General features: G+C 46.3%; 1 protein-coding gene across 1 annotated transcript in view; it reads right to left on the reverse strand.

The window, feature by feature from the left end:
• Positions 1–7,077: 7,077 nt before the first annotated feature.
• Acad11 (acyl-CoA dehydrogenase family member 11) overlaps positions 7,078–23,644 on the reverse strand; it is a 74,881-nt gene continuing 58,314 nt past the window's right edge. The window contains exons 15-20 of the mRNA XM_075964816.1: positions 22,915–23,000; positions 21,088–21,159; positions 20,140–20,294; positions 11,800–11,916; positions 10,922–11,031; positions 7,078–8,215 (exon numbers count right to left, since the gene is read on the reverse strand). Coding sequence (XP_075820931.1) covers positions 8,101–8,215; positions 10,922–11,031; positions 11,800–11,916; positions 20,140–20,294; positions 21,088–21,159; positions 22,915–23,000 — 655 coding nt within the window. The 3' untranslated portion in view covers positions 7,078–8,100. The remainder of the gene's footprint in view (positions 8,216–10,921; positions 11,032–11,799; positions 11,917–20,139; positions 20,295–21,087; positions 21,160–22,914; positions 23,001–23,644) is intronic.

Below are 23,644 nucleotides of genomic sequence, written 5' to 3' on the forward strand. Positions count from 1 at the left end.
ATAAGATGAAATAACAAAACAGGAACCACTGGCCGCTGGTCTAAGCAGCTCTACCTCTGTCTATGGAAGCCCTCAGAACACGTACGCTGACATATTTACTACCTTGAACAGGAGCCACTAGAAAGAAGCAGATGAAAGAATAATCGCGCCCTTTGCTTCTTGTTTTCTTTTTTTAAGAAGATAAAAATTCCACATGAAAGATCTCCTACCCCAGAGGAAAATAACACCTCATCAAGGGTGGAAAATTGAGACTAATGGAAAAACTGTTTAATGTAATTTTGAGGTGAAGCCTGGATGAAAATTTCAAGAGGGAGGCATAAAATTCTGGGGCACTCCTTTCCCTGACAATGTCACCTACAATTTTAAATTAGATGTGCAGTTTGCTTTGTATTCTTATTGTAGCACCGGACAAATTATTTTCTCAGAAAGTCTCATGGCTGGACTGTCAGTCATGTGGCTGAGTACTGTGCTTATATCTCAGCAAGGCACAAGGGTAGATGGTTCAGGTAGACTGGGCAGATAGAGGTCCTCACCTCAGAGGACCCACTGGTCCCACCTGCAGGCACCTGGCTCTTGCCTGTCCCAGCCTTAGCTTCCTGTCCCATAGCCACCCCACTAATCCTTTGACTCCCATTATCCAGTCCCTGCTTGGTTAAACATCCTCACAGACACGATGGAAATTCAGGGTTCAAGTCTCGACCTCAACCCTGGTGTCAGTGGACTCCCGATGAATCTTGTTACTGCCAAAGTTGCAGTCATCGAGGCTGGAAGGGCTTTATGTATGTCAGGCTCCTCAGGCAACCCTGATGCTCAGCTCTGGGGGCTGGAAAAAGGCTCAGTTGGGGGGGGGGGGTGTTCTGCCACCAAGCCCCAGAACCTAGTTAGATCCCTAGTAGAAGAGAGAACAAACTCTAGTAAGGTGTTCTCTGACTTCTACATGTGTGCAAACACATTCTCTCTCTCTCCCCCTCCTTTTCTCCTCTCTAAAAATATAATAAAAAATAACATTTAGTGTCTGTGTGGCCAGTGAAAAACATGAACCTATCGACGCTGCCCTTCTCCTGCAGAGGCAGATGACACCCCCCAGGATCCCATCTCTTTGCAGCTGGTGAGCCCTCATGTACTCATGACACACATACTAACTGGGGACTTTCTCAGATCCCAGGAACAGGCAAGAGAAGGACTTTATCAGGCAGCAGATTGTGTATTCAAGGCTAACCTTGGAGGCATCACAAGATCCTGGAGGGGAGGATAAAAAAGAATGCACTCTATAGTAAGCCCAAGAAAAGCATCCAGAGTGCACACGATGAAGGGAAGTTGTAAGAAACCCAAAGGAAAGGGGTTAATGGTATGCACATGTGTCGGGAGGGTTTGCACATGTGTCGGGAGGGTTTGCACATGTGTCGGGAGGGTTTGCACATGTGTCGGGAGGGTTTGCACATGTGTCAGGAGGGTTTGCACATGTGTCGGGAGGGTTTGCACATGTGTCGGGAGGGTTTGCACATGTGTCGGGAGGGTTTGCACATGTGTCGGGAGGGTTTGCACATGTGTCGGGAGGGTTTGCACATGTGTCGGGAGGGTTTGCACATGTATTGGGAGGGTTTGCACATGTGTTGGGAGGGTTTGCACATGTATTGGGAGGGTTTGCACATGTGTCGGGAGGGTTTGCACATGTGTCGGGAGGGTTTGCACATGTGTCGGGAGGGTTTGCACATGTGTTGGGAGGGTTTGCACATGTGTCGGGAGGGTTTGCACATGTGTCGGGAGGGTTTGCACATGTGTCGGGAGGGTTTGCACATGTATTGGGAGGGTTTGCACATGTGTTGGGAGGGTTTGCACATGTATTGGGAGGGTTTGCACATGTGTCGGGAGGGTTTGCACATGTGTCGGGAGGGTTTGCACATGTATTGGGAGGGTTTGCACATGTGTTGGGAGGGTTTGCACATGTGTCGGGAGGGTTTGCACATGTATTGGGAGGGTTTGTACATGTGTCGGGAGGGTTTGCACATGTGTCGGGAGGGTTTGCACATGTATTGGGAGGGTTTGCACATGTGTTGGGAGGGTTTGAGAGGTGGCCATAGAAGGAGTAACTGGAAGGTCACAGTTGCAGGACAGGAATAATCCTTGAGCACATGGAATGGGACAAGGGAAGCTTTCAGGTAAACAAACAGCAAAGACCCCAGGGTGAGCAAATGCCCAGATGTAGGCAGATTTTTCTATCCCACCTGCTAGCTCCCAAATAACCACATGAAGACGTCTTCTAATTATGAAAGCTCAGCCAATAGATAGGCATGGTTTTAACTAGCTCTTATAACATAAATTAGCCCATTTCTATTCATTTACTTTGTTTTACGTGGCTCAGTTACCTTTACTATGTAAAGCCCATGCTGCTGGCTCTGTGTCCCTGGCAGCACCTCCCTTTTTCCCCCAGCATCCTCTCTGCACTGAAAATCCTGCCTAACTATTGGCTGTTTAGACTTTTATTAAACCAATCCAAGTGACACATCTTCATGGTGTACAAAAAGATTATCCCGCAACATCTGGACCCTGGAGGAGCCACAGATGGCTAATCCAGCTGGTGCAGAGGAAGGGAAAAGAGCACCGACCCTGACTTCCCAGCGAGAGGGGCTGGAGGACGGCGTCTGCAGTCTCCGCCTCTCCCTCATCAGGAGCATCAGCCTAAGTAGAGGAGGATGGTGGCCTCAAGCTGTCTCCCAGCAGTCCCCCATCTGGCCAGTCCTGGCTCAGGATGCCCCCTGGGTCCCCCCGCCAGTCAGCATAAAGGAAAGGCAGAGAACAGAAACAAGTCCGACAGATGCCCATACTCAGCCCATACTCAGCTGTGAGTAGGTTTATCTTAAAAGGGACACGCAAATGCCACCATGAGAAAGACATGCTTGAAAACAAAGAGAGAAATATGGTAGGACTATAAACTGCAATGCATTAAGGAATGGCTCTGCCAGAATTCCACTTATTTGTGCACCTGGGGAATTCCAACCGTCACCAGAATCTCTTTTGTTTCTCTTCGGTGTCCTGACTCCCCTGTATTTAGAGTGGATTACAGCCCTCAGGCTGACTAGATACTAAGAGAAGAGCTAAGTACATGTCCCCTTGGCTGTTACTGCTCACTTAATAGCTGTGTCATCAGTTCCTTGCCCAGACTCTGGCCACTGGTGTTTTGCTGTTTCCTAGGGCTGGTTTTCCTTCCCTACTCAAGTCGGTCTAGGTCAGCTGCCCAAGTTCGCTTCTGGCCTGGGGCTCAGACCGCAGTTCTTCAGGCCTCAGCATGTTCTGAATGGCCTTCCTACCTTATCTTCACGCCTAACTCTGGGCACAAGTCAGTGGTGGCGACAACAGGTGCACACGAGCACGCATGCACACACAAGTACAGACAGACACTCGTGTTTGCTCGTATGTGTACACACACACATGAAATAAATACGTTTGGAGGGAAGAGCATGGGGGCCCACATACACTCGTGGAAAACAGACCATAAACAAATATGATGGGAGTGAGCTAACCCCGCGAGTAGAAAAGAAGGAACGAGATGAGGGATGAGCCAGTGTAGGGCAATGGCCAAGAGAGAACACTTGGCTTTTGAACAGGTCTTCTGGAAAATCTCAGGAAATCCTTCCAAACATAGAAAGCAGCATGAGCCAAGACTCTGGGGCCTGGGTATGCAAGTGTGCTGCTACAGAGACCAGGAGAAGATGCTAGAATGGGCCAGGCAATGGAGATCAGGTCTCAGAATTGGACAAGCTCTGATGAAACCCAGACAGCCAAAGTGAGAACTCTCCTCGGTCAGGGGAAAGCCAGACACACACTCATGAGGGCTGCAGCAACCAACTGTTAGGCTGTGGTTGCATGTTTAGTTGGGAGGCAGCTGCAGAAACCCAGGCCAAAAGAGGGTGAAAAAAAAATACTTGCCAGGGATGGACAAGCCAGAAACCCCAGCCTTGTCTAGCTCCGTATCCTTGGCACTCTGCTCCTCCCTGAGGACCACCTCAGTGGAGAAACTGTGCAAGACGACCTGGCTGGATGCAATGGCACGGTATCCGTCATAGCAGACATTTCGTGACTGTCTTTCATTTGACAATGTCCTTTATTTAAGCATGTCACAGGTTCACCCTGCCATAGTTCGGTTAATGAAGAAAAGTAGTTGTTGGCAAGTCTCGTGCCCATTGAAATACCAACATTTGGGGGCTGGGGAGATGACTCAGTCAGTAAAGTGTCTGCTGTGTAAGCATGAGGACATGTAAGAAGCCAGGCATGGTGGTACTGTGGCGTTTATCTAATCATTCTATATCAATAAAAAGTCGGGCATCAGGATATTGGGGTAAGAACCTGAATGGTTGGAGAAGCAGTGGAGAAGCAACCCGTGACCACCTATCTCTTCTGTTCCTCCATCCAAAATCAGTCAGATCCTCTCTAGGTCCTACCCTACTTCTTCCTGACTCTCTAAAAGTCCTCAGTCCTCTAACACTGGTGTGGGAAGTCCTTCTGTCTATGTGTTGCTTTTATTGGTTGATGAATAAAGCTGTTTCAGCCAGTGTCTTAGCAGAATAGGGCAAGACAGGAATTCCAAAAATACAGAAGTCAGAGAGATGCCATGAAGCCGCTGGAGGAGACAGTTGCACCGGAACCTTGCCGGTAAGCCACAGCCATGTGGCATTACACAGATTAAAGAAATGGGTTAATTTGAGATGTAAGAGCTAGCCAGTAAAAACTAGAACTAATAGGCCAAGCAGTAATTTAATTAATACAGTTTCTGTGTGGTTATTTTGAGTCTGGGCAGCCGGGAACGAAGAAGCAGCCTCCAACAACACAAGACCTCTATGGTTAACTTTGGTCAGCTAGTAGCTAGCTCCTCCCTCTGATTCAAAGCAAACTTTGTCAGAATGTGATCATCTACACAACAGTGTACGACTATAACCTTAGCTCTGGGGTGAGGGTGGGGTGAATCCCTGGAGCTCTCTGATCAGTCAGTTCAATGAGAGACCCTGACTCAAATAAGGGGGAGGATGATAAATGAAGACACACACGAATACAGTCTCTCACGGGACTTGCCTGCTCTCACCGGGGAAATAGCAGCGTGCCTGTGGCAGGTTAAGTCCAGTCCAATTGAGGACCAATGGGGAGGGTGTGGACTGATGGTGGCAACGCCTTCTTAAATAGCTACAGCTTGGTGAGGGCTCAGCTTGTCTGTAGCCGTTCCATGTTGTCCGCAGGGCAGAGGAACTTAACTGGCTACTCCCCTGGGAGCACACAGCAATCCCTCTGTGTCCTGTAGGAGAATGACTGTGCCTGCTCTCCGCACGGAGCTCATGTCTTCCCATCCTCTTCTGCTACCAAGCACACGGGAAAAATCTTGGAGGGCCATGGTGATTTCTGGTGACTGCCTTGGGTGCATGTGTTGTGTGGGGGTGGTGGGGGTGGGGTGGGGACAGCATCCTAGAGATGGCTTAAAGTGCACAAGCTTATCATAAGTTCATTCTCCCACCACACCTGGGGTCTCTCATTCTTATTTTATAATGGGGCTTTTTCACTTAAAAAAATTCTTGTTTCTTTCTGACATTTTTTTTGCATTTATTTATTCTGTGTGTGTATTCACAGGCATGCGCATGACTGTGTGTGTGTGGTATGAGTATGTATGGGGTTCCTTCTTTCCACCACGTGGGTCTCAGTACTGAATTCGAGTCACCAGGCTTGGCTGCAGGTGACTTTACCCACTGAGCCTTCGTATTGGCTTTGCTCCTTTGATCATTTTAATGTGATTTTTTTTTTGAGTAAAGTAAAGGTAAGGAAAGAGATGTGGTGTAACACAAATAACAAAAGCCCAGCAACAGGTATTGGAATTCATCCTGAAGATCAGAAAAGCAAAGTACCAGCCACTGGCTCTTACCTCTACCTCAAACTGAAATGGCGATCCTGCCGCCATGAATCCTCAGAATGAGACTGTGTCTGAGAGTTGTCTCCTCCCGTCTTATATTCCTCTCTAGTGCTGGGATTAAAGGCGTGCACCACTACCACCGGCTTCCATGGTAAACTAGTGTGGCTACTGGGATTAAAGGTGTGTGTCACCACTGCCTGGTCTGTGTGGCTAACCAGTGTGGGTGTACTCGCTGATCTTCAGGCAAGCTTTATTTACTAAAATATACAGACAGGATAAAAGGGCAGAATCTACTCTGAAAAGAAAAAAGGGATGATACAGATATGATAAGATAAAAAGGTAGATGATTGGATCGACTTTTAGAAAGCAACTACCAGTTTTACATTGGATTGGATTTTTGTGTACAGTGTGGGTCACAAGCGGTGACCTGGCTGAGGAAAAGTGTCAAGAAGACAATAAATGAGCTGGAATGAATTGCAGCCATGCAGCTGGATTCCCTCAGAGACAGAGAAAGTACTTATGAGACTTTAATATATGAACCTTAATTCAGATTGCTAAAAAACAAAATGAAGCCAACAGAGGAAAACCCTAGGTCAGACATGGTGGTATAATATGTTCACAATCCCAGGAGGCAGAGGCAGGAGGATTCGGAGTTCAAGGCCAGGTACCCAAACAAACAAACAATCCCCTTGATATCTCCTAAACCAAAACTTTAAAGAGCGAAGAGTACGTATATTTGCTGCTAAGATTCGATGAGCTGCAGACGAGGAAACTTTAAAGTGCTTTACCGTGGTCCCAGGTTCAAGTTGCTCCTCCATGGCGCCCGGGATTCTCACAGTAGCTCAGGAAACAAGCGCCCAGGATTAAAAAGGAGATCCCACTGTATTGTAAAGGAAGGGAGTCAGAGGGAGCTGAGGGCATAGAGGCAGAAGTTGTAAAGTCCACGTGACACAGCTCCTAGCCCAGGTCTGTGGCAGACCTGGCTTCCCCTACACAGCGCCCCCTAGAAGAAACTCAGCCACAACAGACAGCGTCTCCAGTCATCCACAATCCAATGCCATGAGCACACTTGCTGATGAAAAGGTTAATGATTTTACCACCGAAAATACTTTGGTTTGAAAATTTTAAAAATATCCCAGCTGTTTTTCCAGTGGTATTCATACCATAAAATGGCAATGAGAAACAGAGAAGATTTAGGTATATTTTATTCAACTTAATATTTCCAAAATATAATTCAATATATGATCAATATAGAAAGGTATTTATCCATGAGATATTTTAAATTATTTTCAGTTAAGTTTTCAAAATCCAATATGTATTTTATACTTCCTGTGATTATTTGGATACCAAATTTTGATTTAAAATACTTCTCTTTGTATTGAGAGTTCAAAACATCCACACTTGAAAAAGTAGATCAACCCACCCGAGCCTTATATACGTAACACCTGGCTATATTTAACGGTCTTCCCAGCAACCGAACTGAAAATATGTATTTAAACTTTCAATGCAGAGGACCATGGTGGCAACAGCTGCACTGTAGGGGCAGCTCTGACAGGACCAGCCCCAAGGCTGACCTGGCCAGACCGGCTCTCGCGGGACCGAAGAGCTCTGATGCGGCAGCAGCTGGCGAAGGCTCTTGGCGGTGTTTTCTGTTTAACTTAAGTGCTCTTGATTGTGTGTTCCCCTGACAATGCTACATTTTCTTGTGAACTTTAACCAGAACTGCTTCCTGCTGGGTTAGGAAGAGGCTTTGCAGGGGAACTCGGAAGAACTTCCAGCTATGTCTTTCTCTGAGGTGCTACTCGAACCTCCAGAACATTATTCAAAGGGGACACCGCGACATATGTTTTCAGGACAACATGAAAAAGGTCTGGGTGTCTATTCACATGGCTTAGTTCCCGAAAGTCAAAGCAAATCGCTTTTCATGCTCACAATCCAGCAATAGCTCTGCCATTCCCTGTACGACCTCATCACAGGTCATGTGTATAAGGCAAATACTAAACCATTAGGTACTACACTCCGTGATGACAGTGATGGAATTTCCTATTTACCTCACATCTGTGTGGTCTTTAACATTATAAAACCCAATGATCAAAACAGATACTAAAATCTTTACCACAGTGAATAATTAGCATTGCTCTCAAACTCTTGCAGAAATGGAGACTTGAGTTCAAGCCTCTCCAGCGGTGGGATGGGGCAGGCTGCTCCCCTCACATCCTGGCCGTCAACCGTCTGGCCTGCTCCTGAAGCTCCATTTTGGCGATTGCAGAGAGGTGGACTTCATCAGGTCCATCTGCTAAGCGCAGGGTGCGTATTGTAGCATACCTGGAAGGGTGAGAGAGTGGGGGTCACAGACTTTTCAAAGAACACGATACTATCAGGTCATGTTCACCCCAATCCGAGAAAAGGAAAGAATACAAGGAACACGACGAGAGAAAGCCAAGGGTTTCTGAAGCTGCCATTTTAACGTTCCCAGCTCAGGAAGATTCAAGATGGCTGCCCAGCGGTGCAGATAATTGGACTGAGCGGAACTTCTTTACTGTGGCTGAGAACTTTGGTGGCAGAATCAGACTGATCCACTGTCTCCACAGACCGTGCAGGAGTGAGGACACTGTGGCAGTTCAGACAATGGTGTAGACAGAACTGGGTGTGGGCTTCTTTCTGTGTGGCTACTCCAACAGTGGGAGCAATAACCCTAGGCTGTGATCTAAACTGGGTGAAAGGAACTTCCTCGAGTAGGGTTGCTGCTAGTTTTGGTCCCTGCCCTCAGCAGTGAGGGGCCGGGCGTGTGTAGACCTGAGCAGTCAGTGGTCCCTGGCCAGATGCTGCATGTGGGCAGGCAGGATCATGAACCCTCTCTTTACTCTCACATCTGCTCCTGACAATAGTGTGTGGGAGCACAAGGCACAGGGATGGGACCTGGGAGAAACCACATAGGTGTGGGGGTGGGAGCAGACCAGATATCAGAGCTGGTGACTCTTGCATGCCGAGGAGGGAACCGAACCCAAGGAAAGTTCCTCTCAACTCTCTTTTGTATTGCTCCACCAAACAGAGGACATACAAAGGAAGGAGAGAGAGTTCTGGGCTCTGGAGATGCCACTGAACACATTTTTAGAATACAATGCAAGGGGAAAAAGCTCAGAGGATATAAAATCCATTCAGTGAAACAGTAAAGAGACAGGACCTCATATAGACATGACCGGAGAGGCTATCACCATGGCAGACTGTATGCAACTGCCAGTAGTACAAGACGGAACAGGAATTGTATCTGCAAGAGAATGGTACCCAGCCACATGGAGGGCTATCCTTTTCAGACTAGCCACAGATTCCTCAGCATAAAACCACAGGCCAGGATGTATTCCAGTCGTGAAAGGATCACAGCACCGGGCTGCGCTAGCCTTTAGATACAGAAGGGAGATGCTTTCCACAACAAGCAGAATCTGGGGACCATGCCCAGCAGACAGGCTTACAAACCAAGTGTCAGGGAGTCCTACACCCAGAAGAGAAAGAAAGCAGTTCTATAAGCTAGGGGTAGCCCTTTTGGCACGGTGCTCACCTAGCATGCAAGGGCCCTGAGTTTGATCCCCAGCACTGCATCAGAGCCAGATGTGATGTCACAAGCCTATAATCCTAGCACTTGGGAGTTAGAGACAAGAGGATCATCAGAAGTTCAAGGTCTTCCTTTGCTACAGAGCAAGTTGAGTTTGAGGCTAGCCTGGGCTACAGGAGATTTTATCTCAAACAAAAAAAGTGAGAGTCCAATCAAACAAATAAATATTTTTTAAAAAACTCCCATCCATCACTGCAGGCTGCATACATATTTGGAAATGTCATAATGAACTCCATTGTCTACGGTATATACAGTTAACACATGTAACTAGATAACGCATTACTAAATAAAAGCCCCAACTCGGGAAAGCAGAATGCTCTGTTTGGTTTTGAAGCAGGGCCTCTCTGTGTGGCTAGGGCTGGTCTCTAACTTGTCACCTGGCCCAGGCGGAAATCCCTCTCAGTCTTCCTGTCACTACCCAACCCCCAAGGACTGTGATTTCAGACAGGTACCACCACGCTGGCCAAAAGGCGAAACTTTACAAGGCCTAAATGGGCTGCTCTCACGCGTGGTTTGCTGCGCTGTCTGACCTGACGGGAACCAGGAGCTCTGGTGGCAGTCACAGCAGCCGACGGGATGGCGGTGCAGTTAGCTCCTTAGGTTAAAGACGGGCATGTATAAGACGGCCCCCACGGTGAGACAAGAACACGCACAGTGCTGGTGTGGAGAAGGGCAAGTGGGGAACAGGGAACTTTCCATCATGTCCCCCAGTAGCCAGCACGAGATGGTCATTGCCACCAACACTGAAAACTCAGCTGCTGCCTCTTGGTGGGTGGACACAGGGTGGCTCTGGGTCCCTCCATGACTCTGGGTCCTCCCCTTCTTCCTGCTTCTAGGTGGAACTCCATGTTGGAGCACAGAAGCCCTCAGTGCACCCCTCAGGCAAAGGCTAACAAAGCTGCGCTAAGAGCAGCTTTCTTAGAGCCGAAGTCCACTGTAACCCCCCAGGTCACTGCACTCTCAGTAACATACAGGAAGCATCCTTATTGTTTTCCTAAACAATTACCGTCAAAGCATCTGTAGATTAAAAACTGATTTTATCTTTTGATTGACACTTATTTCAATCCTCATATTTTCAAGTACATTAGTTTGAAAATTTTTGTGTATGCTGTGTGTACACATGCGCGTGTGTGTGTGCACACTCATGTGCACACACACTACGGTGCCTATGAGGAGATCAGAGGACAACAATCGTGGGTACTGATCCTCACCTTGCCCTTTGTTCACTGTTTTGGAAGCCAGGCTAGCTCCCCTTGCCTCTGCCTCCCAGCTCGAAGCAGTGAAACTACAGACACTGTACCTACCTTTAGCTGGGTGCCTGAAATTCAAACTCAGGATCACACACCTGCAGGGAGAGCATTTCCTCCACCAAATCATCTCCCGACACTCGGTGTAAATATTCTTAGATGACATGCACTTACATTCGAGCCAGAGGGAAGTCCTGGGAAACGCCCGCCCCTCCGTACACCTGGATGGCCCGGTCAGCTATTTTGCAGATGGCTTTGGGGGCAGCCACTTTGATCATTGCAATCTACAAAAGCAAGATAGGAAAAGAATGTTCGTCTCTCAGACTATACACAGTGTGCCAGCATTTGAGAGAATTGGCAGTTCTCTGTGAAGTAAAACAAGGAAACGTTCCCACACCCGAGTCACCACTAAACAGGATCTGTGCTGGAGGCCAACAGAAGGCCGCAGCGTTAAAGCAAGGGCTTTATTTCAGTCAGCGGTGATGTTCTGGGAAGGGATCTTGCTTCCAGGCGACATCTGTTTCTAAGCTGCCTTGTTTCCAAAGGGATTTCAGGCGGACGTATAAATCATATGCAGACTGTTTGTGTTCACACAAAGTCCATGGTCTTCGCTCCATTAATCAGGGTTTTTTTTTTCTTAGAAATATTATGAGTTTTTAGAATAAAATAAGAACGCCCTCACTCCAGATCAGCTGGATCCGTGAGAAGGCAGGCAACAATAGGTGGAATTCATAGTGTGGGGGAATTGTCCCATATGCTCCATTATCTAGCCTGATGCCCAAGGCAGAGAGATACTAGAGATGCTTTGGACACAAGGCGCAGTGGGCACCATCGATTCCAGGAATGCAGACAGCCCAGGACTTGAGGCGCTCTGCATCCTGAAAGCCATTCCCAGCAAGTGACAAACATTCAGTCTTTAAACCAAAACCACACGGAGACTTCCTGTAATCTGAGTGTCATGGGGGCACAGACCCTGAAACAGCCAGTGGGTGGGAGAGGCGGAGAGGACCCTGCAGCTGGTGGTGCAGGGGTGGAGTGGGTGGGCAGCTCACCTCCTTCCTGGCTGCAGCACTGCCCACGATGTCTATACTGTGCGCTGCTTTCAGGGTCAGCAAGCGGACCTCCTCGATGGCTATGCGACTTTTAGCGATCCAGTGAGCCACAACCTCCTGGAGGAGAGCGAGGGGAGGATCAGTGCCGTCTTGCAGTTTGATCAACTTTTTCTGGGCCAGTGGTAGCCCACAAGCCCTGCTGCATAGTTTTTGCTGTATATAGATCTGAGTTTCTTGATATACACCAGCCTAGCTACAAACCTGTGAAATACCACAGTTAAAATGAGAAGACTGTAGAACTGTTGCTTGCTCAGAAATAATTTGTTTTGGGTGTTTTAGAATATGTGCATATGCACGCGCGCACGTGTACGTGTGTGTGTGTGTGTGTGTGTGTGTGCGCGCGCGCGCACATGTGTGCATATCTTGTGCCACGATCTCCAAGCTCAGGCTGTCAGGCATGGTGGCAGATGCCTATTTTGGGTATCTGAATTTCTGCTGTTATATGATGGCTGAACTGCCACACCACCCTTTGTGGTCCTTCTGAACACTAATTACAGCCCTGCTGACGTTCTGCAGTGTACAACGGAGGAACTGGTTCTAACCAGACTTGATCATTCCCAGCACACTTTCAGGACGACCCACCCCTTTACTGTGATGGTATGTATTAAAAATGACCTTTCTCCTTAAAGAAGTGTCTTGTACCTCAGGAAGTAGAGGCTGAAGAATCAGGAGTTCAAGGCTAGCCTGGGCTACATGAGACCCTGTCAACCAAACGAAACAACCAGGGCTGCAGAGAGGGCCTGGTGATTAAAAGCACTGGCTGTTTTCCCAGAGGACCTAGTTTCAGTTCCCAGCACCCACACAACAGCTTACAACATCTATAACTCCAGTTCCAGAGGATCTGATGCTCTCTTCTGGTTCACACGCAGTGCAGGCAAAACACCCATACACATAACGAACAAACAGAGCCCACCCCCAGACAAGCGGGAAGACCTCATGGGAACAGCTCTGAGAGTTTAACACACAGGTGTGGCGTACAACAGTCTCATCCCCCAAGCTCCCCAGTGCAGCAGTGGGCTGGTCTCATAGCCCCACACTCCCAACCCCCGTGACAGGTCGCCCCATAGCTTTGCCTTTTCCAGGGTGTATAACGCTGTGCAGTGAGATCATCTGGCAAGGTTTTGACGGGGAATGGCTGCTTTCACCCAGTGTAATGCTTTGAATTCTACCCAAGTCCATCTGTTCTTTAACTGTCAGGGATGCTTGTTACTGAGAATGACTCTGTTCTGGCGATGAGCAAAGTCTGCTTGCCCATTCATCTGCCGAGGGACACTGGGGCCGTGACAACTTATGGTTGATGGAGCTTCTGTAAACCTTTCCATACAGGCTTTGGGATGAGTATGACTTCTTCGTTTTATTGTTTTATAATTTATTTACTTTTATCTCATTTGCATTAGTATTTTGCCTCCATGTATGTCTGTGTGAGGGTGTCAGACCTTGGCATTAGAGACAGTTGTTAGCTGCCATGTGGGTGCTGGGAATTGACCTAAGTCCTCTGGAAGAGCAGTCAGTGCTCTTAACTGCTGAGCCATCCCTTCAGCCTCCTCATTTTATTGTTTTAAAAAGCAAACACCAGAAGTAGAATTGTTTGCCAATGGATAACATTTATAAGAAATAATTGGCTGCCGGGCAGTGGAGGTGCACATGTTTAATCTCAGCACTCGGGAGGCAGAGCCAGGCGAATCTCTGAGTTCAAGGCCAGCCTGGTAGCAAATTCCAGGACAGGCAAGGAAGGCTACACAGAGAAATCATGTTTTAAAAATCAAAAAGAAAAGGAGATAGATAGATAGATGGATGGATGGATGGATGGATGGATGGATGGATGGATAGATAGATAGATAGATAGATAGATAGATAGATAGATAGATAGAGAGTTGGTTTAAGTGGTTGTACTAGGTAGTGTTTATATTGCTGACTGACAATTCTAGAAGTTTCCCAAGCACTGGGCACTGTTAGCAATCTTTTAGTCAGAGATATTTCACAGTGGTACCAGCCTGCATTCTTGGCACTTTTGATCTTCCTTTGATGTATTTATTTGCTATTGGTAAGTCTGTTCTTACAAGACTTGAAGAAATGTTCTTGAAATATGACATAGCAAAAAATGCAAAACAAAGGGGAAAAGCTGTGTCATGCAAACATAATCAGATGGCATGGAAAGTGAACTTCAAAGCAAAACTGCGTGGGAAAGCAAAGGGTCTAGAGTACCTGGAACATTTAAAGAGGAGGGTGAAGTGAGAGAATTTAGTCCAGCTTATTTTGAGACAAGCTGTATAAAAATGTGCAGTGCTGGTAGACAAAGACTCACAGAGAGTTCAGACATATGAGAACCAGAAATAAAACAGCAGCGACTGACCTCTGTAGAGGCACAAGAGCACTTAGATGGAGGAAAGACACTTCTCCAGCAAGTGTTGGAACAAACAAACAGACAGGAACAGGACTCTGAAGGCCTTACATTATGACTGCTGTTCTCCAGGACAAAGTACAAGATCTTGGGAAAACAGTCAGATAAAACCTTCAGCACAGACGGGCAAAACAAAGGCCCTCAGACTGATGCCCGACATGGGCCACAAAGACAACAGGACAAGTGAGGGTCACTACAGCAAGATACTTCTGCTTCATGAAAGACCCTGTTAAAGGATGGGGGAAAACGCCAAGGGGGGGGGCGGATACTTGAAAACCACAGAGCTGATAGAGTACAGTGCCCAGAATGTAAGCTAACTCAGTAGAAAACATCAAACTATCAAGGTAGACAATGGACATCAGACACAAGCCCATAGGAAGGATGTGGCAAATAATGACAAGATGTCCCTAAAAGGGTGACATAAAGAATTTGACATATCAGTATAAGCCAATCAGAATGCCCACATAAAGAAAACGGTGGCACCAACACATGCTGGTGGGGATGCACAGAAACTGGACCCCTCACATACAGCTTGTGGGCTGAACAGACAATGACACATTGCCCAGAAACCGTTCTCTTGGCATGCATCTCATGGAAATGATATTAGTATTCATCCACTACCAGCTTCATAACAACCTAAGACATAAAACCACAAATGATGCAGGTGTCCCTTAGCAGATGCAAAGCTCACCTGTAGTGAGGCTTGGTGCGGGACAATTCTATATTCTGTCAATTATATTTTAAATAAATGCTGATTGGCCAGTAGCCAGGCAGGAAGTATAGGTGGGAAAACCAGACAGGAAGTAGAGGTGGGATAATGAGAACAGGAGAATTTTGGGAAGAAGAAAGCTCCTCCTGCAGTCCTGCCCAGACACTGAAGAAGCAAGATATGTCCTGCCCCGCTGAAAAAGGTACTGAGAAATGTGGCTAACATATATAAGAATAATGGGTTAATATAAGTTATAAGAGCTAATACAAAGCCTGAGCAAATGGGCCAATCAGTTTATAACTTATGTAGACCTTCTGTGTGATTCTTTGGGACCTTACAACTGTGGGAACTGGGCAGGACAGAAACCCCAACAAGCAGGCCCTCATGTTACAGAGGCTATGCAAAGAGATGATGCTCAGTGGTACTGCTGGCTACTGAATCACACAGCTTGTGGTTGTCCAAAGAACAGTGACTGAGGGAGACAGTCAACCACCAAATGCTTACATATTATACAATCCCATGTCTGGAATGAAAAATGGACTTAAAGTGGAGCAGGTCATGGTTGCAAGGAGTCAATGAAGATGTGGTGTTGAGAGGGAAGTGAGTTTGCTCCATGAAAGGACAGTCTAAATGAGCCTATACTGACGGGAAATCTGTAGCCTAACAATATCCATGACAACATCAACATCATCTCAGAAGCAACTGGATATTCATAATTCAGCACGGGAGTCCAGGAGGCATAGTAAATGATCCCAGATGATCAAAATGGATTTTTCCGGGTTCCCAGTTTTAAACACAGAACTATTGTTTATGATGCTTACTAAGCCTACTCAGCAATTCCAGCGCTTGATTCAAGCCGTGGGAATCTCCCACAGTCATCTTATGCTCAGCCATCCTTCCTCAGCCTCCCGTGGCGTCTAAGATTTGAAGTGTGTCTAAATGTAACACAAAATGTAAAAAAAAGCACTCAATTTTAAAATGCAAACTACCTCATTAATCCTATTTTTTATATTGATTTCATTGTGATCACATGTCAAGTAAAAAAATATTTATTTTTCCGAGACAGCGTTTCTCTCTAACAGCCCTGACATCCTAGAACTCACTCTGTAGACCAGGCTGGCCTCGAACTCACAGAGCTCCACCTGCCTCTACCTCCTGAGTGCTGGGACTGAAGGCGCACACCACCACACCTGGTTAAAATGTTCTTTGAAAGAACTTCATCTGCTGCCTCTTACTTTCCAAAACCGCAGCCACAGACTCAGCATGGCGGTGGTCTGGGGTCCCGGTACTCAGGTCAGGACTGGCCTGGTGGGTAAAAACAGGCTCAGAACTAATTCCAAACAGGCTGCCAGAAGCTGATGTTTTTGTTTTGTTTTGTTTTGTTTTTTGATGAATGGCAAATGGCAAACAGGGAACTCACAACTTCATGAACAGACTTAAATGTTCCTCCTTCTTAGCTTTTAGAAGGAAGGACCGAGTTCCCAGCTGGGTCTCCTCAGACCCCAGATTTGCTGAAGAGCACTGAGGGGTGGACACTGACCGCTCTGGGAAATACCCAGATGTATTGACTAAGATGAAATTCTATTTCAGAGCTGGAGTAATCTAGAAGGCAGCTGGAAGGAGTCTCCTCATTCAGGGAAACAAAATGTCATTTTTACAAATTGAAGGAAAGAACTGGAGCGAATTCTTGTTTGTGACATGCCTTCACGTTCTCTCTCTGCTTCTGCCAGTTCCATTAATTTGAGCCAGATGGGAGAGGGGTCCAGTAGAAGGAGACACATTTTAAGCCCTCACCGGCATAGCAGGATACATTAAAGGATGGGGGGTGGGGGGAATCCTCCCTGGTGCAGCATTCAAACACCACTCAGGGGGCTGGAGAGATGGCTCAGTGGGTAAGAGCACTGACTGCTCTTCCAGAGGATCTGGGTTTGATTCCGTGCACCCACATAGCAGCTCACAATTGTCTGTAATTCCAATTCCAAGGGATCCAATACTCATAGGAAAGCACCAATGCATATAAAATAAAAATTAATTAATTAATTAAAAAAACCACCACTCAGGTCAGGTGTTGATGGAGGTGGGTCTTGTATCTATCTGTTGCTTTCATTGGTTAATTAATAAAGAAAACTGCTTGGCCTGATAGGACAGAAAATTAGGTAGGCGGAGTAGACAGAACAGAATGCTGGGAGAAAGAAGCAGATTCAAGCAGTCGCCATGACTCTCCTCTCCAAGATGGATGCCCGTTAGACTCGTCCCGGTAAGCCATACTCAAGTGGCAATACGGATATTAGAAATGGGTTAGATCAATATGTAAGAGCTAGCCAATAAGAGGTTATAACTAATGGGCCAGGCAGTGTTTAAAATAATACAGTTTCTGTGTAATTATTTCGGGGCATAAGCTAGCCATGCGGGAGCTGGGGCGGCCGGTATGCAGCCCACCGCTCCACTTACTACAAGGTGTGCTGGTGTATGCCTTTAATTACAGCACTGGGAGGCAGGGGCAGAGGGGCAGAGCTGGACACCCCACTGTGTCCTCCCTTCGCCTTTATCAGGGGGCCTGCTGGACACCCCACCAGGTTCTTTCTTTAACTTTATCAGAGGCCTGCTGGATACCCTAGCGTGTCCTCTAGCGCTTACATGACAAGCTCAAAAAGCTACTGGGAAGAAGTCATGGCCAGTGCCGTCGGCAACTCAGAAGTCACCTTTTTGGCATTAACAGGGCCATATCCATCATGATCCTCTGTATCTTCCAACAGTGCTGCTCAACTGCTGATTCTTGTCCTTTCTATACACCAAGGGGCTTCCTCCAGATCGTTACTGCATATGGTGTATGAGGCTGGCTGCGTTCTTCTTAAAAACAGTGTTGTGAACAAACCATGTCCATGTTGAGTGAGCACGAACACTTCACAAATATTAGTGTTGAGTAACTATTGCCGTTGTTTTTGCAGACCCCTCCTTCCAGTTTCTCCTCTGCTACAATGCTACTATTGTTAGCATTTGTATTTATATCTGTACCAGCATTGTAATGATTTCAGCCACATCAGGCTGATACTTCTGGGTTCTAGGGGCCATGCATGTGCAGACAAGCCCTCAGGCAGAAGTGCCTTAGGGCCCCCAGGGATGTTAAAGGGCCCCCTGTGAGCCATGTGTGGTGTGGATTACATCATCCACGTATGACTCAGCTAAGGTCTTGCACACATGCGTGGGTGCATCATCCATGTATGACTCAGTTAGACCTTTGTGTACATGCGTGAGCCCCGTCATCTGCGTATGACATAGCCACATCAACCCCTGTGTGCATGCGCTAGGCAGCTTTTTTTTACAGGATTTTTTTTAAATTTATTTATTTATTAAAGATTTCTGTCTCTTCCCCGCCACCGCCTCCCATTTCCCTCCCCCTCCCCCAATTAAGTCCCCCCCCCAGCCCGAAAAGCCATCAGGGTTCCCTGTCCTGTGGGAAGTCCAAGGAACCCCCACCTCCATCCAGGTCTAGTAAGTTGAGCATCCAAACTGCTTAGGTTCCCACAAAGCCAGTGCGTGCAGTAGGATCAGAAACCCATTGCCATTGTTCTTGAGTTGTCAGTAGTCCTCATTGTCCGCTATGTTCAGAGAGTCCTTTTAAAAGCTGGACACGCCACCTTCCTCCCTCTCTCTGCACACTGACTTCCCTGGGCCTGTGCATGCCCCCTCTAATAAACTCCTAAGCAGGTTTGTTGTGTTCCGTGTTTCCTTCTCACTCACGCCAGGTAATTTCAAGCATTGCTCTCAAAACCAACATTGAAGATGGAGTGCTTCACAAGGCAAACACAGCTTATAAAAACCTATGGGAAAGCTGGATGTGCTTGTGCATGCATTTAATCCTAGCCCTTGGGAGGTAGAGGCAGATAGCTCTCTGAGTTCAAGGCCAGCCTGGTCTACAAACTGAGTTCCAAGATAGCCAGGCTACACAGTGAAACCATATAGAAAAACAAAAACAAAACAACAACAACAAAAAAAAGAAAGACAGAAAGAAATAAAAAAAAGCTGCTGTGAAACATTCTGAGGTTATAGCTGTGCAGGGGACTCATGCAATAAAACACATGTGTGCAGCAAGCACAATACCTCTGTCAACACAAGATAGACCTAATACTAGCATGTGAGCAGCAGTAAGATTAAATACCTAATACTAAGTTTCTTGTGTCTTAAAAATTAGAAGAGAACATCTCTCTTGTAGGTTCTCCAGGGCCTGCAGCTATCCCACTTCCCTCTCCTGATACACGCAACTTAATTTTTCTGTATATTTATAACAATATTCATAGTGGGTTGTTAATAACAGACACAACAGTATATAATTTATAGATGAAAATTCAAAAACCATGTACCACCAATTAAATGCTGGCTCCATTTTTATGTTTCTCCATCAGTAGCAAACTGGCTTCCTCCAGAGTCAGCTCATCCCATTATTTAATCTATCATTGAATATTTCTTCTTTCTCTAAATTATGTACTGTTATGGAATAATCTTTTTGTATACTGTGAAGATGTGTCTTTGCCAAGGTGCCTTCTGATTTGTTTAATAAAAGAACTGACTGGCCAATAGCTAGGCAGGAAGAGGTTAGGCAAGACTTGCAGACTGAAAGTACAGGGGAGGGGGGAAGGGTGGGATCAAGCAGATGAAACTGCCTTGCTGAAATAAAGTACCACCACCTGGTAGAGCGTAGATAAGAAATATGGGTTAATTTAGATGTAAGGGCTAGTTAGTAATAAGCCTAAGCTACTGGATAAGCATTTATAATTAACAATAACTCTGTGTGGTTATTTGGGAGTCAGATGGTGGGACAGAGCTGACCAGTGGTCCTCATGAAAAACTCTGCCTACAATGTACTGTTTTCCTCTATGTTTACACTTATCTGTTCTAATTCCCTCCCAAAACCCAAAGGAAAAGGCTAGTTCTTTTTCTATGATAGTTCCCCCCAAGTCCTCAGTGAGCTGTGATGTCCTAGGCCCTCTACACTCTCTACACTCTCTATGCTGGGGGAAAAGCAGCTTCTCATGCAGGACGTGACCACGCCCTCAGCAGAGATTCTCCAGCTCACTTAGAGGAAACCACTCCAGCACACAGGCTCTTCTCACTAAGGTCAGAGTAGGTTAGCAGGCTACAGCAAGCTCCCGGACATTGAAGGTCCTCTTACATGCTCGTACAGCTTCTTCTTGAAGGCTACCCTCTGTACTGCCCGTTCACACATGAGCTGCAGAATGCGCTCGGCTAAACCCACGCTTCTCATGCAGTGGTGGATTCTTCCAGGTCCAAGGCGGCCTTGGGAAATTTCAAACCCCCTGCCTTCACCTGTGAGAAGGCAAGCAGAACGTGGTGAGGGTGACTCAGCCAGTCCCTTTTATCTACACGACTTCTAGGAAAGGCGGAGCTGTCCTTACTCTACACAGTCTTCCGGTGAGGAAAGAGTCACGTTTGCAATCAAGTTCATTAGGCTGTAGGGGAATCTGGATTCCAGTCTAATGTAAGGACTGTCCCTGAGTAAAGTGCCAATGACTACAAAGAAAGCTGAGACGCTGTCCCTGCCTTAGGAATGTAGAGTCCAGGAAAAAAGGCTGTGAATAAGGGAGACACAGAGAGATAAAGAAAGGCAAAGGAGGGGCAGTTTGTCCTCCATTGTGATCCCAGGGTCTGTGGGGGGGGGGGAGTGGAAATGAGAGGAAAAACCACCCTTGACGGTTGGGAGGTTTCCAGTGAATGGAAAGATGAAGTCATCTCAGTTATGTAGTGAACATTTAAAATTTTATTCCGTCTATTCTCTCTTGGATCTGAATTCAATGCAAGTATTGACATTTCCTTAGAACTAGTAGGGAGCCCATGACCTCGCTTTAGAAAAAGCATGTTGCTCTCAGTTGGATAATGTTTGTATTCAGCTATGTTTCCAGCTGTTATAAAACACAAGACTCTCATTTAACACTCAGATAAAACCGTATCAACCCAGAGAAGAAAAATACACAGAATGAACATTTTCCTTGATAATTGGAATAAAATGGGAGGTATCTAAACTAATGATGTATATCTTTTACAGATTCAGACCTGGGAATAGAAATACACAATACTGTGTGTGTGGGGGGGGGATACTTACCCAGTATTAAATTGGTAGCAGGAACTCGCACATGATTAAAATGGACCTCCCAGTGCCCACCATGTTCATTATCTACAAAACAGAAAATGATCATTTAAAATACAAAATAAGTTGAGCAAAGAAGTTACAGTGACTCTGCTATAAAGTATAATTATATTTTATATTATTATATAAGGTATAATTATATAATATAACCACATATTTATATTTATTGTGTTTATATTGCACAATTATACTTTATGTTAATTATGTTAATAATTATATAATAGAATCATAATTATTCAGCGAAAGTAGCATTTCAAAGATGAATATATTGTGGACATTCCAGGGTAGAACTCAGCCCTCAGGACACAGCAATCGATGTCACAGCAAACGCAACTGCTGGAGTTAGAAGAGGTCTCAGAAACCGTTTGATAGAGGTTTGTAATCTGTCATCTGAGGTTGTAAAGCTATGGAAATGGAAGGTTCCATGGCACACATGTCCATTCATGTGACCCAAAGGTCAGTTGGTTTGGGGGGAAAAGATTCAAAGAAAATCTAAAAATCCAATACAGATGGCTGGGGAGACAGCTCAGCTGATAAAGGGGTCTACCCAGTGCCATGAAGACCTGAGTTCAAATCCCCAGCACCCACATAGATCCCAGGGATGCTCGTGGATATCTGTAGCCCTAGCAGTGGTAGGGCAGAGACAGGCAGAGTCAGAGTTTGGATTCCGTGAGAAAGCCTGCCTGAAAGACAAGGTCGAGCAGGGCAGTGGAAGACATTTGATGCTAACACTGGCTTCCACATGCACGACACAGATATACATGCACACAGGCATGATACACTCCACACACAGAAACTAAATTAAGAAAATTAAAACCCTCCAAGCATGAAAGCGAGTAACATTTCTGGAGTTTGTTTGTCTGTTTATTATTTTGCTGTGGAAACTGATATTCAAGAATGCCGAGGAACTTGGTCAAGGGGACAGGCAGGCTCAGTGGGTGACACAGCAGACATACAGTCATCGTTCTGTCTACCACCCTTGGTCTGCACTGGTGAGGTCCTAGTTTATAAGCCGGGATGCTTCTCGCCTTCACGTCTTTCATTCCCCAGTGTGTAAGCTCCCAAGTGGAAGGACCTTGATCTACTGCAGTCACAAAAGCTCTCGATGAGTGGATGACCTTAGTGTCACAAGCACAGGGTGTGTGCTCAGGATGGGTGGCAGGGAACAAGTAGCCTTACTTAAAAATTCCACCCAAGGGCAGAATCAAGGGAAGTGTTTTGCACTCAAATAAATCAAAATCCATCACATGGCTTACTAACAACTTTTATGGGTTAAGAGAACTGAACACAGAGATAAAAAATAAATAAAACATTTTAGTGATCATGTCAGACTGGTTTATTCATGTTTCATTCTTCCCCTTGAAGAGACCCACTGTGTCAGCAGGCATCCATTTCCAGGATGAGAAGATGAGAAACTCCCACTGCCTACTCATTTTCAATGTTTTCAATGTGGACTCTTTTCTTTTTTTTTAAACCACAATTGAGGTTTCTTTTCTAAGTATACAAACACACTTAAAGAGTAGGCTGCCAGTCAGGACTGCATCCTGAGGACAACCTGCCCTTTCCACAGTGTAAGCAGTGAGGCAGGAAGCTGTGCTGCCACAGCCCGCTCCTTTTCTGCTCCGTCTGGACCTCCCCTAGCACAATGAAGAGCAGATGGGGCTGGAGGGACTCCTAAGGGCTCATCTCGGGCCTGCTTCGCAGCCCTGCTGCCTCCCTTCCGCGCTTCTGCAGACTCCACCTTCCTGCATGTGACACCCAGGCTTGTTTATGAGTGCTCACCCAAGTAGCCGAACACTGGCAAAGGCCGTATGAGTTCTACTCCAGGTGTGTCCATTGGAACAAGAATCATGCTGTGTTGTTTGTGTCTGCAGAAAGGAGAGACAGCATCAGGGAAACGGTGCTAAGAGTTGAGACGATTGTTATTGTCCTGAGATCACATGAGCAAGGACGGCTGGAATGGTACGTGCTTAGCCCAGTCTGTCCTAGGCTGCGAACTGGGACAGACACAAGGGTTCACAAATGAACAAACCCGGAGGTTCCTCACTACTCCACAATGGTAAAGGCCAACTGACATCCCAAATCAAACATTTTAAGACAATTGTCTTTAATACATACATCCAAAGGCTTCCGTATTTCGGACAACTCTGAACATTTTTTTTCTCTCCCTCTCTTCTACAGTACCCATGACTGAACCAAGACCTTGGACACGACAGGTAAATTCTCTGCCACTGAACAATAAAAAATTTCAATTTCTAGTTGCCTTATCCAAATATCTTTCAAGGTTCATGAACACTTTATCCTCCCTCCCTACCCACCCCTTTCAATTCGGTCTCACTACATGCTGATCTGGAGCTTGCTGTGTGGAGCAGGCTGGACTAGACTGATCCTCTGCCTCTGTCACCTCTTGAATATTTAGGTCACTGGCCTGCACTACCAACTGCAGCAGCCACTCCTGTACAGTGCACTGCTTCACTCTCTAAACTGCTTCCCAGATAGATTTTGAAAGTAA

Source organism: Microtus pennsylvanicus, chromosome 3, assembly GCF_037038515.1.
Source record: "Microtus pennsylvanicus isolate mMicPen1 chromosome 3, mMicPen1.hap1, whole genome shotgun sequence".
Classification (NCBI taxonomy): domain Eukaryota; kingdom Metazoa; phylum Chordata; class Mammalia; order Rodentia; family Cricetidae; genus Microtus; species Microtus pennsylvanicus.